The following is a 19448-nucleotide window of genomic DNA, read 5'->3' on the forward strand; positions in this document are numbered from 1 at the left end:
TGTGCACAAACGCGTGTGTGTGCATGTGAGTGCAAGTGTGAGTGTTTGTTTGCTGAAAACCGCTCCAATCAGCAAATACAACAATCGACTAGCATTAAAATCACAGTGCAGTGGTCCAGTGTTGTGAAGTGGAGGGGGGGTTGCTAGCTTACTCATTGACAAAATGAGCTTTTGATCCATTCTGGCAGAGGCACTCAGTTCTCCCCCTCCCCTCCCCTCTCCTCTCGCCCATACCATGGAATGAGATATTGAAGGGGTTCTGCAAGATTAATTTGTTAATGGAGAGAGTTGGCAAGGGGGGAGACAGGGAGGCCGGTGGGGGAGGGAGGGAGGGAGGGAGGGAGGGCATTGTCATTGTGGAAGACAATGGCGGCAGGGGTCCAGCAGTACTCATCTCCATCGATGGGAGCGAGCCCCAGGGTCCGAGTCAGACACACTGTACTGCCACACCGCCAGTCTGCCACTGACCTCCACTAGCACTTGATTATGAGGGGCAAGAAGGGCGGCCATATTGGATTGGATTAAGGAAGGTGGTAATGGGTTTTAAAAGATTGAAAACTGCCTCCTGTGCCAACAGTGACCAATGACAGGATAGTTAATATACCATATGCAGTTATACAGTGTGGGCTTTAGTGCATAGCACACAAGAAAGCATTGTTTATTCTGAAAATGTTTTTACTGACTACAGCCAGAGAGGAAGAGGAGAAGCGAGAGGAATAACTGGGCCCAAAATCTGTCTTCTCCAGCAGGTGGAGATTTTTCAATGTTTTTTCACTCACCATGCGAGGGATTTTTGTATGGAGATCAATGACAGCATGTCGAATTTGGTAAAGGAAAAATTGAAGGGCTTATACGTGTGGCATATTTGATAAAACAGAAGTTTCGTAATGTTTTGGTTGTTACAAGTGTACTCATATCTTTGCCCGTTTTGCCTGTTGTTTACACACGTATCTGCCCTCTCATTGGCTAGAATGCTCCCACCTGATCTTGCCTCCTGCCCTGCCTTCCATGTTTTGTTTTTATTGTTAGAGCAGCCACTTGAGTATCTGGTCAATATAATGGATCATCTGTGCTACAGCTAACACAAAAGGACGACACTGATGACAGTTATAGCGTGACATCACATCTTGTGACACTACAAAGTCAACCCACAAGGACAATGTGACCATAACATCCGGATGACTAACCTAACCCAACTATAGATACTTTTATAACTGATCTCAGCATCGTAGCATGCCGTCGGTGCGCGGCTATGCTAACAATACAGCTAGAGAACCTCAGAGCCCACAAGGACGTCTAATAGCTTAAGAGCTGCTAGCTGCTGTCAATGAAGTGCAGGCTTAGTAACCTCAGCACGGCTCCCCTCCTTCATACTGTAACTGGCACACATACAATGTCCTTGGCAGATAGCGGAGTCAGGCTGGCGGCTCGGCCCACTGCTAGTGTGGAGGTGGAGAGAGAGAGAGAGAGACGTACATTTACTGTACTGGTTGAATGGCTTGCAGTCGTGACCGCTTTAAATTCTATGTCCACTGACAGAGAATATCAGAGAACACTGCCGCTGCAGGGATTGAATGCCCTGCAATGTTTATGCGTGCGTGTGCATCTCTGTGTGTTAGTCAGTATAGCAGTCATACTCTGTGCTAAATATAGCAGTGCAAAAAAGCAATGTTAGCTGTTTTTTTCTCCCCCTCTTTCTCTATTTGCCCTCCCTCTCTCTCTCTCTCTCTCTCTCTCTCTCACTCCCTCCCTCCCTCCCTATCTCTCTCTCTCTCTCCCTCTCTCTCTCCCTCCCCCTCTCTCTCTCTCTCTCTCTCTCTCTCCCTCTCCCTCTCTCTCTCTCTCCCTCTCTCTCTCTCTCTCTCTCTCTCTCTCTCTCTCTCTCTCTCTCTCTCTCTCTCTCTACCTCCCTCCCCTCTTGATCTCTCTATATCTCTTTCATCACTATCCCTCACCTTGGCTCTCTGTCTGTCTCTTTGTGTGCGGGGGCGGGTCTCTCAGGAGCGGGCTGCCAAATGGCGGACATCGGACGGCTTGATGGACGGCCTGACCACCAATGGCGTGCTGGTGATGCACCCGGCGGGGGAGTTTGTGTCTGAGCCGGCGCCAGGCGTGTGGCGGGAGATCTCAGTGTGCGGGAACGTCTTTGCCCTGCGGGAGACACGCTCGGCCCAGCAGAGGGGGAAATTGGTGAGAGGGGGTACATGAGTGGTAAGGGGGGTGGGGGGGTTATCAAGGCTACTGTTATGCCTGGAGGTATCTCAAGGACACCTAGACTAGACTATGAATGATGAGATATTATTATATTTTATAAGTAAATTAATTGATAAAGGAAACAGAGCCTCAAACCTGTCTGGTTATCAAGGCTGTCACACTACTATGTGTGTTTCTGAGGGGTTATATAACGGACTACACAGTCAAACTAGGTTTCTCAACTATGAGTGATGATTTATTTAATGATGTTTTGTTAATCGATCATTGGCATTTTTATTAGATTCTTGATGGTATGTAAATCATTTGATTCAATTCTTGATGGTATTTTAATCATTTGATTAGACTCTTGATGGTATTTGAATATTTTGATTAGACTCTTGATGGTATGTGAATCATGTGATTCAATTATTGATGGTATGTGAATCATTTGATTAGATTATTGATGGTATGTGAATCATTTGATTTGATTATTGATGGTATGTGCATCATTTGATTAGACTCTTGATGGTATGTGAATCATTTGATTATATTATTGATGGTATGTGAATCATTTGATTATATTCTTGATGGTATGCAACAGGATAAGATGGATCCCCTGGTTTTAATGTCTATGGCCTGATCACAGTGCCATTAAGTTAAGATCGTTGGGAAGGAAACAGGAAAATAAGTACCACACACCTAAAAAGGAAACAATGTATGCAAATAGTTATGGGTTAGTCAGTTACAGTATTTTCTGTGCTAGTTTACTAATCATCCCCCTATCCCTCCTCACTCTCCCTTCCTCCACCCTCCCTTCCTCCACTCTCCCTTCCCTCACCCTCCCTTCCCTCACCCTCCCTTCCTCCACTCTCCCTTCCTCCACCCTCCCTCCCTTCCTCCACCCTCCCTTCCTTCCCCCCAGGTGGAGAACGAGTCCAACACCCTGCAGGATGGCTCTCTGATCGACTTGTGTGGCGCCACCCTCCTGTGGCGTACCCCGTCGGGCCTGCGCCGCACCCCTACCCTCAAGCAGCTGGAGACCCTCCGCCAGGAGCTGAATGCCGCCCGGCCCCAGTGCCCCGTGGGTTTCAACACCCTGGCCTTCCCCAGCCTGGCCCAGAGAGAGATTGTGGACAAGAAGCAGCCCTGGGTCTACGTCAACTGTGGTCACGTCCACGGCTACCACAACTGGGGCTACCGGAAAGACAAGGGCCACAACGTGGGCCCCGGGGGGACGGCTCCGGCGAGCACCGGGGAAAGGGAGTGCCCCATGTGCCGGTGCGTGGGCCCCTACGTGCCCCTGTGGCTGGGCTGTGAGGGTGGGCTGTACCTGGATGCGGGCCCCCCGACGCATGCCTTCTGCCCCTGTGGCCATGTGTGTTCGGAAAAGACAGTGGCGGGCTGGAGCCAGATCCCGCTGCCGCACGGCACACACGCCTTCCACGCCGCATGCCCCTTCTGTGGCACCTGGCTGACGGGCGAGCAGGGCCACATCAAACTCATCTTTCAGGGGCCCGTCGACTGAGGCTGGCACTGGGGGGTGAGATAGGGGGCAGGGTGGAGGGAAGGTGGACTATGGAAAAGTCTAAAAGGAAATGAAAGGATAAGGATTGGAAAGACTGTTGAAATGACGATGGACTGAACTGAAGAGGCAAATGTGATGGAAGCAGATTAAGCAAAAATTGCATTTAAGTTGTATTTGGGGAATATGTAAATAAAAGGTGTTGAAATGAAAACGTGACAAGTGTTTGATGATTTTTGAATTACTGATCGTAGATAAAAAGCGTGAATGAATAGCTTCATCATTAGATTAATTGAATTGGTGAACTGGCTATGGTTTCATTGCCTGACGACTCATCCTGAATATAATTCCGCTGCTCCATCGATCGTGTGGAAAATAAACACTAGTGGGCGTGGCGTTTGGCCAAAGCCATGTGGATGGTAGTCAGGCTAATAGTTTTAGTCAATGCAGATGAATCAGATCTAATGATGAAACCAACCATTGTTTATGATGGCGTTTACAGATCTAAAACAAGTGATTTTTTGAGCACTTGGTTCCCCATTGACTCAATGTTAGAGCTAGATCTGCTAACTGTTTCTATCCTGGTGATTGACTCATTAGATCGGATTCATCAGGATGGGTGTGAAGCAACAAGATGGCTGACTTCCTACCAGGCCATTAGCCAAACAACAGCATCCTCAACAGCTAATTGATGACATGAGGAAACCCATTCAGTGAGGTTTGATTTCAACCTACATCAGAACCTCTTGGTTTCTCTCTCTCTCTGTGCGGTCTGCCCCTGAGTAGTGTCTGGTACCTTGCCCCGAGTCTGCAGCGTCACCACACTATAAATAACTCACTCAAAGTCACCAGCGCCCTGCCACCACGCGGCCACGATAGGAGAAGAAGAGAGGGAGGCAGGGAGGGATGAAGGACAACGGGTCAGTTTAGTCAGGACAGATTCCACATAGGTCATGGCCCTGGAGGGCAGATCTCGGATCAGATCCCCCACTCCTGTCCAAATAATCTTATTCATTATGATCTAAAAGGCACAACTGATCCTAGACCAGCACTCTTACTCAGATGCTTTATGAATACAGGCCCTGTCGCATCACACTCTCAGATCAGTGCAAATTGCATCGGACTGATTTTGAACAATGACCTGATTCTAAGCCTGAATACTACTTAAGGATACGTGTCTACACCAATGTCTGGCAGATTACTGAAAATAATGTACTTGGCTTGAATCACAAAACTTAATTGAATTCAACATACAAATATGAATTTTAGTACACACGACTGCAATTCTCCATTGTAGCTTCATCATTATGTTTCAATATGTGATGCAAATAGTGCTAGAATGGGATTAGCTGGTATGTTTTCACTGAGAGGGTCTTCCTACTGCAGACAACGAGCAGTCTGCAGCAGCAGTCCTAAGAGGGAAGTCTGCAGTACTTTCCATACTGGAAACACATTACTTCACTCTCATGCAGTGTAGGAGAGTACATATTCAGATGAGCAGCTGTCTGGGTCTTCTTCAGTCTCAACGTTTATTTATGCTTGTTTGTGTGTGTGTGTGTGTGTGTGTGACAAATCAAGGACAAAGCAGAGATGACAGATAGGGCCAGAACAGATCCAGTATCTGCTATCTGCCTGGCAGCCTCCGGCGGTGATTCATGGAAGGGAGTGACCTCATGCGGCACCTCCAGCGGACTACACTCCTGCAGAGGACACAAAACACACATACTTTTAAAAACACACAAAGTCTGGCTGACATGGACTTGTACATATAAAACACACACTTTCATATAGCTGACACAACACCGGTGTACTGATAATAATAATAGTATACATTACATGGGGGAAATAAGGGACAGTTTACCCATGTTGACACTGATCTTTTTTATTCGTTTTATTATATATATATTTATAATATGTACATAAAAAAAAAAAATACAATGATCAAACTCAGCAGTGAGACAGAGAGCACCAAAGTGGACAAGCGAAAACAGAAAAGAAAAAGTGCGGATCAGGAGACGACCTGCATGATATTACATTATGATACGTTACATGATATTAATATGATTATTACGGTATTAAAGAACAATGTGTGCGCTCCTTTATTAAGCCATAGGAGAGCCACAAAGAAGTGTGAAAATTACATGGGAAAAAAACAAAAAGGGAAAAAGATCAGATTCTAGCAAAGTTCCATCATAATCACATTCATGAGTAAGCGCCCAACCAAAGCCCGCCCCTAACTCCACCCCCACATGTTGTCCCACCTACATTTCCTAAACCCCTCCCTCTTACCCGTCGATGGACCACAATATAACCACAGTATATTTTCAATGAATATATTAAAATCAGTAGAATATCAAGAATTCTTGGTAGGAAAAGCACATTTAGAACAAATCGAATGGGGACTCACGCTGTTATGGCGTGAAACTTCCATTTTAGCGGGTCTGTGTGACCGAGTGTGTGTGTGTGTCTGTGTGGAGAGTTGCAAACAATCGTTTCATTCACATAAGGACTTGTGAGATTTGAGGGAAAAGCCTGTGTTCAGGGAGCAGGAATGTCATGCACACACATCCACCCCCACCCTACTGTTCCATCCCTTCCTCCCAGCGATTACTTAGTCCTACCAGATCCTCAAATTCATCAGATCAAAATGACTGAGCATAAAATGAGAGCTGGCACACAACCCAGTCTAGTTGAGTCTTGCATGGTGGCACAGGGTTGGCTAAACCACAACTGTAAGGGCTCTACCAAAAAGACGACACACTAACAGTGCTAAGATGGCTGCTGTATCTACTACCCTAAAGAATCACATCTACTACAAATACTTTCTGTAAACCAATCAGATACCGCTTTCTGCCCTCGCATCTCTCTTCTAGACATTAATGCCATGTTCTGCAGACAGCAAGTGCTCACTAACTCGTCAGTATACATTGGACGTCACAGTTTTTAGAGGCTGAAATTGCATGCAGAAAGCATAGGCTACGTTACTACCTGGAGCTCTGAGCTGGGAGGCCGAGGCTGTGTCACCTTAAGTGCTGAGGAATTTCAACTATCTCCCGAAGACCGACCGGGAACGCCGGGAATGCTCCCAAAGTTACAAGCGAGATTCCGTTTTATCAATGAGTAGTAGGAGCCATTCACAGAGAACAATGTTGTAATATATTGATTGGGAATTCATATCCGGTCTGCATGCCAAGACCAGTCATTCAGTCCCTACTACCCCTAAACGTCCAAGCACGGTTCAACTCACTCCAACCCAATGAACCAGAATCTAGGACATGCTCTATGACCGTTACATGACCATGATGACCGTAACGACATAACATGCTCAAACCAAATGAAGCCAAAATGAACAAGGCTCAATAACCACGAAGATGACCATATAACATGACCATACAACATGACCGTACAACATGACCGTACAACATGCTTATATAGTTGTCGTTAGAGTAAGAACCTTCCCGTCTGCTCTTTACATAGTAATAAAGATTTACAGGTAGAAGATTAAAACTGTTACACAATGCCTACTGCACGGTGTCAGACTGTCAAGACCCACGGGGAAACCAAGAGGACAAAATGAATATGTCAATTCCACACACAGTCACAACAGGCCCACTATAGTGCTGTAACGTGTCTATAGGTCCAGTCCTGGCTAACAGCATGTCATCCTAACTCCAACCAATTTCCCTAAAGTCCCGGTGTAACCATGACTACTTCTACAGTTGTAAACCGTCTAGAAAAATGGATAGAAAACCGAGGTTGTAATAACCGACGAAGGCCAATATTCTTTGTTGTCAAGAACACAAAAGCTTAGAGGCCCATGTTCATTACATGAATGAAAGACCAGGGTTGGTTAAGGTCAGGGGTCAGAGGGTTTTCTCCACATTCCTGCTAGGTTCCATAGTTCCATAGGAATGCCTCTGAGAAATAACCCCCTGCCATGAGAACCATGAGGACAGACTGGAAACAGCAGGACAGGTTCATGTAGGAGGGACTCAGTCAGAACAGCCAGGCCCATTAAACACGCTATATAGAGGCTACTGGAACTAGCTAGCCGTTGACAACGATGAAGATTTGAAGAACACCATTCACGCACTGATCTAAAGAGAGAGGCAATGAGTTGGCGTGTGGTCATAGTACTGTACGGAGACCTTGGTCTCTTGAACATAATTCGCTAGGTCAGGACGTCTCAAATGCACTGTGGTACACGCGACGACAAAGGGGGAATGGCGATACGGTCTGAGAAGTCGGTCACGGCCAAGGCGTAAAGAACCTGTGGTGTGACATGCTACACAAGTTACAAATCTTTAGGAGTTCAGTGAGGCACAGGAGGGAACAGTAGTTTTCAGAGACAACTCCCTGACTCCCCCGACCCTGTCAAACCAAAAAACAACATCCCAACCCACCCACCCGATAACGTCAATTCGACAACATTTCAAGCTATTTAAGCTTTTTTCAAAAAAAAGAATAAAAAAAATAAAATACAAATAATAAAATAAAATAAAATCATTGTAATAAACAATAAAACAATATTAATAATCTATTCATACGAACACAGAATATTGCCAATTTCTTGTTTCATATGTCCTGTTAATTAGTTGTGAATATCGGTTGCATTACCCAAGCCCCTACCTCCTCCTGCCACTAATCTAGTCCTACGTCATGCCCCGTTTTCTCTGTGTGTGTGTGTACTGTCTGTCCATGTTTTAGAACCACCTTGGGCATACTGTAATATAGTGTCCTGACAACTTAAAGACATACAAACATGACCTAAGCATATCTCACATTTATCTATTTTTTTTTTTTTCATGTGAAATCCTAAGAGGAGCAGTGATGTGAGCTAACTAACACCATATATTACAGCGCTTAAAAGCCAAGTGTCTCTCTCTCTCCCACTCTCTCACTACATCCTCCCTTCTGCATGTAGAGGGATGAAGGGATGGAGGGATTCCAACTTCGACCAAAAGTGATCCTGTTCTGTGTCGAATCAACCTAAAGCGCAGGCCTCTATGAGGAGTCAGAGCTATCCTTCCCACCACCCCCAGAACCCTCTTCTCCACACAGACTAAGTGTATGTCTCCCGTCTCAGCTGATGCCTCCCTTCAGAGTCTGGTCTATTAATTATATTTATATGACACCTGCATCCTCATCAATTCATATGATGGATGCCTCTGTTGTTAGTACCCTGCTAGTGGTACAGGACTGTCGGCAGTCTGCTCCAATGGACGGATGCATGAGTATACATAGTGCATTAGCGTTACTATTGCATGTGGAACGTTGGCTAGATTGAACACTCACTTGATACCTATAGACAGACTTAAGATGGTGACGCGTCGCCATGACTACAAGGCACCCCAACAGTCTGAGATAAAACAGGCCCAATACTTAAATGATAGATTATTGTAGCACTCTAAACTTCATTTTGCTATGTGACTTCCATTGGGTTGTAATGGCAGACATAGCCTGAAGGAAAGAGAACCACACCTGTGACTACTTCCTATGGGAGAATCCCTCCGCCCCCTGGCCCACTATCAGTGTGTGTGTGTGTGTGTGTGTGTGTGTGTGTGTGTGTGTGTGCAGGAGAGGGAGATAATCTAAAACTTAATCTTATATCACCCAGTTCCCCTCTAAGTCAATACAAATCTTTTCTCATATCTATTTACCTTCCTGCCTCATCGCTCGGCAAAAATGAAAAAGTTCTCAACCCCCCAACCCCCCAACCTTTTCTCTTCACTATACGGTCCTCAAGTCGGCCCCCAGTTCTCACGCCTCAACTCCTCCCCTCCATCCCTTTCTCTCAACCTCTCCCTATCCAACCACCCATCCCTTGGCAAGAGTAAGAGAACGGGAGATGGAGATGGGAGCGGAGGGAGGCTGAGGGATGAAGAGGTGGAGGAAGTGAAGCCCAGGGCAGGGAGGGTGAAGAAGAGGAGGGCATTCAGAACAGGGTCCCGTTTAACAGCACCCCCCTCCAGACTGCCTGACAGGGGTGCTGTCTATCTTCAGGTTGGGCTTGTCCCCTCCGGCCGTGGCCCCGGGGCCCATCCTCTTCTTGATTTCAGCAGCCATGGTCATGAAGGCCTGCTCCACATTGGTGGCGTTCTTGGCACTCGTCTCCAGGAAAGGGATGGCCAGGGAGTCGGCAAACTCCTGCAGGCGGCAGACAGGGATAGAATAGATAGGGTCAAACATAGATATAGAAAACATAGAACATACAAGGTAATGCCCAGCTGTTGTTGTATTGTCCATGGTGTTTAATTGTGAAAAGCAGTGACAGTATGGTCTGTCATTTAGTCTGAGAGTTTAATATGCACTAGTGATGGGGGAAAACATTTATACAGTTGCATATCGCGACATTATATCTATACTTTGACTCAAAGTATCTTTTTTTTGTTTTTATCTGACCAAAGAAAATAAAAGATCTAATATTATGCTATCGATCCCCTCAGGTATTACCACATTGATAAGGAGGACATAGCTTTCTAGAGATATTGAGTGCTCAAAACTAAGAAATGAGCTACTTTATTGATTTGTGTAGCCTGAAATCTCCTAAACACTACTCACTGGGAGTGTATTTCATCCGGGTTTGTAGATGTTGTATGGTAGCTGTACCTTGGCTGTTGTGTAGTCCACTACTTTCTTGGTGGTGAGGTCACACTTGTTCCCCACCAGCAGCTTGTTGACGTTCTCGCTGGCGTAGCGGTCGATCTCCTGCAGCCACTGCTTCACATTGTTGTACGACTCCTACAGAGCAGGACAGAGTTACACAAGACAGAGTGTGAGATTCGTGACAATGTATGGCTGCCTATCCTACAGGCATGTGAGAAACAGGCAGAGGGCTAATATGTCCATGCCATCACAGTTTAGTGAGTCAAAAGGACTTGGGAAGTACAGCATTTGATTTGATTAAGCATTTTTACAACCCAGTACGTCTAAGCACAGATCGCCTCTGAACTAATAACCCACCTGGTCTGTGACATCATAGACCACGATGATGCCGTGGGCCCCCCTGTAGTAACTGGAGGTGATGGTGCGGAACCTCTCCTGACCAGCGGTGTCCCACTGAGAGAGGGAGGGAGAGACAAACAGACTAGACTCACTTAATGACTGAACACACACTCACCTGTCATCACCCAAGTTCACATCACTCCTGTCCTGAAAGCATTTGGATTAGCACTAGGTATGTACGGTCAACGGAATATCACACTAACATCTATAGTTCCTCTCCTTGCATCTAAAGAGCCACGGTGGGAACAGAACTGGATCCCGGTTGTTTAGCCTTAGGGTGTGGTGTTACACTACAGAGCAAACACAGGAGGTAAAACTAAGCAACATAACTAGGTTACTGAACCGTTTATCAAATCTAATCAAGCCTTTATAACATCAGGAAATGGGCGCCACTGTTAGGAGTAAAGGCGGGGGGAGTGGGTAGTGGTGGCGGAGTTGGTGGTGGCGGTAGTAGTGTTGGGAGTAGTGGTGTTGGTAGTGGTAGTAGTAGTAGTAGTAGTGGTGGTGGTAGTGGTAGTGTTAGTAGTAGTGGTGGTGGTGGTAGTGGTAGTGGTGGTAGTAGTGGTAGTGGTAGTGGTGGTGGTGGTGTTAGTAGTAGTAGTAGTAGTAGTAGTGGTAGTGGTAGTAGTAGTAGTGGTGGTGGTAGTGGTAGTAGTAGTGGTAGTGGTAGTGATGTTGGTAGTAGTGGTAGTAGTAGTAGTGGTAGTGGTGGCAGTGTTAGTAGTAGTAGTGTTGGTAGTAGTGGTAGTGGTGGTAGTGGTGGTGGTGGTGTTAGTGTTAGTAGTAGTAGTGTTGGTAGTGGTGGTAGTGGTAGTGGTGTTGGTAGTAGTGGTGGTGGTAGTGGTAGTGGTGGTAGTAGTAGTGGTAGTAGTGTTGGTGTTGGTAGTAGTGGTGGTAGTGTTGGTAGTGGTGGTGTTAGTGGTAGTGGTAGTAGTGGTGTTGGTAGTAGTGGTAGTGTTAGTAGTGGTGTTGGTAGTAGTGGTAGTGTTAGTAGTGGTGTTGGTAGTAGTGGCTGTGTTGGTAGTGTTAGTGGTGGTGGTAGTGTTAGTGGTGTATTAATGGTAGTAGTGTTGGTAGTGGTGGTGTTGGTAGTAGTGGTGGTAGTGGCGGTGTTGGTAGTGGTAAAAATAGCCTATAAAGCCAACAAATAAACCCATTGCAGGTAGAAAATATCCTGATAAAAATAAATATCATATAAATCACATTGGCCTGTCTGCAATGAACTTGAAACATTGTATCAACTATTAACTTGGGTCCTGCCTGAAGCTCCTTGCAACATTGTATAAAATATTCCCTCAGACAGACACAGCTGTAGGCTATTTGCGCTCGGGATAAGAAGTAATCAGGTAGGCCTATTTTATGACGTTTCCACTGGATCAGGGCATGACATTTCTCCCTTTCACGCCGAGTGGTTATCGAAAGGGAGAGAGCTGGAAAGATTTTTCAAATACATTGAGGAACTATTGTAATTCTCAATGGATGTAAAAACGGACTTTGTTTGCTTGCTGTTTGAGGTGAGGAAAATATTACTTTGAGGAGCTCCACAGCTCATTAGTGGTGGTGCATTAAGCCAATCAGAAACACTATCAGATCCCCAAATGGGCACATTTATAGGCCTACATTTGCGAGCAGGCCCGGTAGCCTACAGGCCTAGTTCTATGCGTAATCAGGTACGCGTACTTACTCAACATTGACAGGAGCGTTCCAAACAAAAGACAATGACTAAATTGACAAAACTCGTAAATGGAATTAAATAAACCAAAACTTGTTTCTCACAAGTGTAGCATAGGTTGTGCGCTCTGCAAACAATGTGTCCACTCAGACAATGAGAACGGTAAAAGACTGGAATAATATTATATATTGAATGCATTAACAGACATTACTGTAACCAAACAAACATTGTTGATTAGAAATGAACAGTAAATGTACTACTGGTGATACTGTATGTAATGGGGAATTGATAGACACTAACAATCAAATGCAAACAATTCACAAAATGAAGTTACGAAACAATGAATGTGCATAAATTTGCGGGAGAGAGTGCATTCTAGAAAGACGTGCATTGTGCAGCCACACTCCTTCTCCTTCTCGGACTGTGCCATCCCCGCAGCCTCCGCAATGGATTAGTCTCTGCCTCCGCAATAGATTAGTTCACTGAGATGGGCGAGAATAAGACAGGTGGTGTGCCATAAAAAAATATTAATGTATTTGCTGCTGCTCAAAAAAAAAAAAAAAATTGGTCCACCAACAGCCTATCGACCAAACAATCGACCAGTCGAATAATTGGGGTCAGTGGTGGTGGTGGTGATAGTGGTGGTGGTGATAGTGGTGGTGGTGATGGTGGTAGTGGTGATGGTGGTGGTGGTGGTGGTGATAGTGGTGGTGGTGTTGATAGTGGTGGTGGTGGTGGTGATAGTTGTGGTGATAGTGGTGGTGATAGTGGTGGTGGTGTTGATAGTGGTGGTGGTGGTGATAGTAGTGGTGGTGGTGATAGTAGTGGTGGTGGTGATAGTAGTGGTGGTGGTAGTGGTGGTGGTAGTGTTGGTAGTGTCGTTAGTGGTGGTGGTAGCGTTGGTGGTAGTGGTGGTGGTAGTAGTGTTTGTAGTAGTGTTGGTAGTAGTAGTGGTAGTGTTGGTAATGGTAATGGCTGTGGTGGTAGTAGTGGTGGTGGTAGTGTTGGTAGTAATGGTAGTGGTGGTGGTAGTAGTGGTAGTGGTGGTGGTAGTGTTGGTAGTAATGGTAGTGGTGGTGGTAGTGTTGGTAGTGTTGGTAATGGTAATGGTAGTGGTGGTGGTAGTGTTGGTGGTGGTGACATGCTGCAGTGTTCGTTGTGTCAGACTCACAATCTGTAGTTTGATGGTCTTGCCGTCCAGCTCGATGGTGCGGATCTTGAAGTCTACACCGATGGTGCTGATGTAGCTCTCTGTGTAGGTGTCATCCTGGAGGGAGAACAGTTAGACATATCCAGGAACCTGCATTTTTGACAGAAGGCACCTGAACGCCACTTACTAAACAACTGTGTACAGTAATAGTATATACGGTAACTATACTTACAGCAAACCGGAGCAGAAGACAGGATTTTCCCACACCGGAGTCACCAATAAGGAGGAGCTTAAACAGGTAGTCACTGAAATGAAACCATCCAGCATTAGACCAAAGACTAGACATTCTAAACAGTGTTGCTACTTAACTCCAGTAATTAACCCTACGGGTGTGACGTTGCATCAATTTCTTCTACTTAGGATTAGTGTTGTCACAATACCAAAATTGTACTAACGATATGATACCGAGTAGTATCGCAATTCCATGGGGAAAAAAACAAAATCAGTGGCCTAGCATCCTGTTCGCCCCGTCCCCCGGACGGTTGTTCCCATTTTCTAAACGTTCTACGCAATGTGCTACGCTGAGAAGTATTTCTGTCTGTAATAAAGGGGAAAAACTCATTCTGATTAGCTGGGCCTGGCTCCCCAGTGGGTGGGCCTATGCCTTCCCAGGCCCACCCATGGCCTCTGCCCAGTCATGTGAAATCCATAGATTAGGGCCTAATTTATTTATTTCAATATACTGATTTCCTTCTATGAACTGTAACTCAGTAAAATCTTTGAAATGGTTGCATGTTGCGTTTATATTTTTGTTCATAATGATCTGCATATCATTGTGGCAGTAAGAGGGAAGCATTGCATGAAACCTTCTTTACTCTTCAGTTAACACAGACACACACACTCTCCATCCTTTCCTCTTTCCTCACACACGCTCTCTGGTCTCCCTCTCTCTCAGAAGCGGTGCTCCATTTTCCCCTCTCTGGAACTCAGAGGCTGCATGACAGTGAACTTGCAAAGTCTACTCAGATTGGCCTGTGCACTTGGTTATAACAGGCGATTAAATTATACAATGTATCAACATTGCTCCCTGCTCCAATGTAACAAATGTAAAAATCTAACAGAACACTCATCAGGGTCTGCATCCCCTCTCGCCCTCACGGCTAAATTATATTTTAAAAACCTGATGGAAAAATAGATGCGCATGAAGAGCAGACAGAGGGAAGCAGGTGAGTGAAGGCTGGTTGGGGATGCGGCTGGCTGGTTACAGCTGCCACACATGATATGTGCATATTATTGGACCTGCGCATACAAGAGGCTAAAGGCTGTTGCTTAAATTCAACTGAATTTATAAACAAAACAGACTTTATAAACATCTTATAACAGGCGCCAGAAGGTTCTTTAGATCGGTAAGGCTGGAAAACTTGGTAGTATCATATGAAACGGTACTACGGTATTCTAAAATATTGGTATCATAAGTTGAATGATGTTTTGGTACCGTGATATTACGGTGGTACCGGTATACCTTGCAACACTACTTAGGATTGCAGGCTAAGGCCCAATATAGAGAAAGTGTGGGGAAAGACACTCCTGAGGCAACAATTTATCACATAATGTTTTTGTTTTTTTAAAAACATTTTTAGTCATTTAGCAGACGCTCTTATCCAGAGCGACTTACAGTTAGTGAGTGCACACATTTTTCATACTGGCCCCCCGTGGGAATCGAACCCACAACCCTGGTGTTGCAAGCGCCATGCTCTACCAACTGAGCTACAGGAGGGCTACCAATATTAATTTGTGTTCAAGCAACTACTTCTACATAGGGCATTTAGCTGTGCCTCTGGCAGTACACAGAACTAATTCACCGATATGGAACTGAAATGTTTAACATTATGCAAAGCAACTATCATTACTGCCCTTACGCACAGTATGTACTCCAAAATCCACCTTCAGCCAAGTATGGCTAGCTGCAGTCCAATATGGCGACCGGAGTATGGGCGAGTGGGTGTGTCGAAAGGAGTTGGTGTATGGAAAGCGAATCAGCTAATTGGGCAGTCACTCAATTAGCCTGTGTCAGCAAAAAAAAAAATTATTGGTAAATTAGTCTAGCGGCCAACTATCAAAACTTGTAGTAAGCAAGTCCGAGTTACCGACCGGGGTGGGGCCCATTCATAATCACTTATCATATTAAAAACTGCAAACATTTGCCTCCACCCTATGGCAAATGTGTAGAATTGCAGGAAATGAACTTTAAAAGCTTAAATGTTCTCTCTTCGCTGTCACAAGGGGGCCGCTAAAATGTTTTGCTCGCAAGGTGAGGGGGTGAGGGCTATCAATGTGTTTATGCAGACCCATGAGCTACTGCAGCCACTCATGATGAGTTCCGATTTTTGTGGCCCCCACCCCCATCAAAATTACCCATCCATGGTCTAATCTATAGCAGTTGTAAATGAGAACTTGTTCTCAACTGGCTTACCTGGTTAAATAAAGGTAAATTAAATAGCGCTTTTGATACACCTACACTCTGGTCTCCATATTGGGATGGATCTCCTTCTCCCTTCCGCACTTCCGATAAAATTACTCATTACTGCCACGCACAGGTCGGCTGATCCAGCAGCAGTACAGTATCGCGAAAGATCATTGATTTTATTTAGACATTTTTTGGAAGTACATACCGTGCGTCGTGCGTAACGGCAGTAATGACGATAGTTGTTCTGCGAAACGCCATATTCTGGTGAGTACCGAACGTATTGACATAACGTTTGCAGAGCTGGTCAATGGGACTTTGAATTGAAGGATCCTGTGCGTCAGAGCAGACCTCGTCTCCTCAAGCCCATATACTCTGGTACAGTAGCATTAACAACATAGTTAACATTAGCTAGTTAGCTACATTACAACTAGAGACAAAGAACAGAGTGCCATCACAGAACTGTGGGTGCGTGTGTTTCTGACAACGCGATCTCAAAGCAAGACATGCTACTTTAACTACTGCGCCGGTTTGACGTTTCAGCACCACGTCCTATTTCTCCGGTCGCCACCGCACCGAGCATTTCAGGGCCACACACAAGTGACAGATGTTTGAGGGACTAGGAAGCTAGCTATATTTATTGACAATGCGTATATCAATGACGTGATAGCTAGCTAGCTATGTTTATGTAAAACATTATGCTAACTAACGTTAGCTGGCACGAGAAAGCGATCAGCTGACGCTAGCTAGCTGAATAGCTACATACCGCTCGAGACTCAAACGTTATAGAACTGCCCGCGCACTACTAAAACAAAACAACAATAGCGTGTTGGATTTATGCATGTACCATTACAGTAAAATATATTAGTGGTTCTCGGGGCGGCGGGTGTACTCACTATTCTGGATTCATGATTTGACTGACGTTCGGGATGTGTTTTTCTTTCGGCGATTTGACTGTTCCTTCCTCCTCTCACTCACTCACAAGCAAAAGATGGCTTGTAGGTCTGGATATCCGAGGCACTTGAATGTCTATTTCACCGTCTTTTTTACCTACCCTTGTCCTTCTTGGGTGTCTAATCGTTATGAGGCTATATAAAGTTTACAGACATTCCTATTTTCTTCTGATTTGACAGGTTTAAATTATCATTTTTCTTTCTTTCTGTGTCCGCTCCTCGCTCGAAGTACAAGATGGCTGCGCAGGTGCGGCAGTGACATCAAATGACGTGGCACTACAGACAAATCTAGAACGGGTCTGATGATGGGAGTTGTAGTTCAAAGTCTACTGCCGCATTCAAAACAACTGGGAAATCTCCGATTTAAGTGCGTTCAAGACAACTGGGAACTCAAAAAAAAACCGAGCTCCAACTGGGAGAATTCGTTTTGTACGGTCATCCAACTCTGAATTCCAAGTCGAGAACTCGGGCCTCTTTCTAGAGCTCCGACTTTCCGACCTGAAGATCACTGACGACCTCGTTTCTTTTCGAGTTCCCAGTTGTCCTGCAAGCACCATACCAAGACATGGTGACGCCACAGAGTTTCTAAGCCCAGAGGCGCAACATCGCGAGACTTCTGGGAACGCTTGCGAAACAGACCAAGCAGAACAGGCTGGGGTTTGAGAAGTCAGAGAAAAGTGAACAATTATTCCTTGGTTGTTACTTTTCTCGAAATCTAAAGGCACAACCTAGATTCGAGCCAATTTCTTAAGTAGTTGAACATGGTATTACTCCACCCTAGCTAAAGTGACAAACTGACACGTTTTCATTTTCGTCAAAAACAACTGTATATCGGAGTGCCTTTGATTTGACGGCCTGCACATGCGCAGTTCGGCGACCGTTAGACCCGATGATGTGTTTCTACGTATGAGGTTTGCAAGCGAAGGTCGACATGAGATCTCCTACAACATTTACATTTGAGTCATTTAGCAGACGCTCTTATCCAGAGCGACTTACAGTTAGTGAGTGCATACAATTTCATACTGGCACCCCGTTGGAAACGAACCCACAACCCTGGCGTTGCAAGCGGTAGAATGATTACTTTTATACTATTCCAGGTATTTTTATTGTATTTTATTTCACCTTTATTTAACCAGGTAAGCCAGTTGAGAACAAGTTCTCATTTACAACTGCGACCTGGCCAAGATAAAGCAAAGTAGTGCGATAAAAACAACAACACAGAGTTACATATGGGGTAAAAAAAAAAAAAACATAAAGTCAAAAATACAACATAAAATATATATACAGTGTGTGCAAATGTAGCAAGTTATGGAGGTAAGGCAATAAATAGGCTATAGTGCAAATTAATTACAATTAGTATTAACACTGGAATGCTAGATGTGCAAGAGATTATGTGCAAATAGAGATACTGGGGTGCAAAAGAGCAAAATAAATAACAATATAGGGATGAGGTAGTTGGGTGGGCTAATTTCAGATGGGCTGTGTACAGGTGCAGTGATCGGTAAGGTGCTCTGACAACTGATGCTTAAAGTTAGTGAGGGAGATAAGAGTCTCCAGCTTCAGAGATTTTTGCAATTCGTTCCAGTCATTGGCAGCAGAGAACTGGAAGGAATGGCGGCCAAAGGAGGTGTTGGCTTTGGGAATGACCAGTGAGATATACCTGCTGGAGCGCAGACTACGGGTGGGTGCTGCTATGGTGACCAATGAGCTAAGATAAGGCAGGGATTTGCCTAGCAGTGATTTATAGATGGCCTGGAGCCAGTGGGTTTGACGACGAACATGTAGTGAGGACCAGCCAACAAGAGCGTACAGGTCACAGTGGTGGGTAGTGTATGGGGCTTTGGAGACAAAACGGATGGCACTGTGATAGACTACATCCAATTTGCTGAGTAGAGTGTTGGAGGCTATTTTGTAAATGACATCGAAGAAGTCAAGGATCGGTAGGATAGTCAGTTTTACGAGGGCATGTTTGGCAGCATGAGTGAAGGAGGCTTTGTTGCGAAATAGGAAGCCGATTCTAGATTTAACTTTGGATTGGAGATTATTAATGTGAGTCTGGAAGGAGAGTTTACAGTCTAACCAGACACCTAGGTATTTGTAGTTGTCCACATACTCTAGGTCAGACCCGTCGAGAGTGGTGATTCTAGTCGGGTGGGCGGGTGCCAGCAGCGTTCAATTGAAAAGCATGCATTTAGTTTTACTAGTGTTTAAGAGCAGTTGGAGGCTACTGAAGGAGTGTTGTATGGCATTGAAGCTCGTTTGGAGGTTTGTTAACACAGTGTCCAATGAAGGGCCAGATGTATACAAAATGGTGTCGTCTGCGTAGAGGTGGATCTGAGAGTCACCAGCAGCAAGAGTGACATCATTGATATACACGGAGAAAAGTGTCGGCCCAAGAATTAAACCCTGTGGCACCCCCATAGAGACTGCCATAGGTCCAGACAACAGGCCCTCCGATTTGACACACTGAACTCTATCTGAGAAGTATT

At 45.1% G+C, this 19448-nt stretch overlaps 2 protein-coding genes across 2 annotated transcripts; one reads left to right on the forward strand and one right to left on the reverse strand.

Annotated features, from left to right (window-relative positions):
• Positions 1 to 366: 366 nt before the first annotated feature.
• Positions 367 to 3718, forward strand: LOC311132602 (E3 ubiquitin-protein ligase pellino homolog 1-like; the record flags this gene model as incomplete). The annotated part of the gene is made up of 3 exons (XM_084165853.1): positions 367 to 426; positions 2002 to 2190; positions 3116 to 3718. 3 exons carry the CDS (start codon positions 367 to 369, stop codon positions 3716 to 3718), a joined length of 852 nt encoding a protein of 283 aa, XP_084021979.1.
• Positions 3719 to 8519: 4801 nt separating this feature from the next.
• Positions 8520 to 17400, reverse strand: LOC311132838 (ras-related protein Rab-1B). The gene is made up of 6 exons (XM_084166192.1): positions 16903 to 17400; positions 13775 to 13847; positions 13564 to 13659; positions 10679 to 10774; positions 10325 to 10456; positions 8520 to 9862 (listed from the first exon to the last, which is right to left on the reverse strand). Exons 1-6 carry the CDS (start codon positions 16914 to 16916, stop codon positions 9668 to 9670), a joined length of 606 nt encoding a protein of 201 aa, XP_084022318.1. The 5' UTR covers positions 16917 to 17400; the 3' UTR covers positions 8520 to 9667.
• Between the last annotated feature and the right edge of the window lie 2048 nt (positions 17401 to 19448).

Source organism: Coregonus lavaretus (assembly GCF_964263955.1).
Source record: "Coregonus lavaretus genome assembly, chromosome: 7".
Lineage (NCBI taxonomy): Eukaryota > Metazoa > Chordata > Actinopteri > Salmoniformes > Salmonidae > Coregonus > Coregonus lavaretus.

What these genes read in the sequence shown, in the direction of transcription:
- LOC311132838 (XM_084166192.1), bottom strand. An exon ending in GTCTTCTGCTCCGGTTTGCT is followed by an intron (nt 13,660 to 13,774) that starts GTAAGTATAGTT and finishes TTCTCCCTCCAG; the next exon opens with GATGACACCTACACAGAGAG. An exon ending in AGACCATCAAACTACAGATT is followed by an intron (nt 10,775 to 13,563) that starts GTGAGTCTGACA and finishes TCCCTCTCTCAG; the next exon opens with TGGGACACCGCTGGTCAGGA.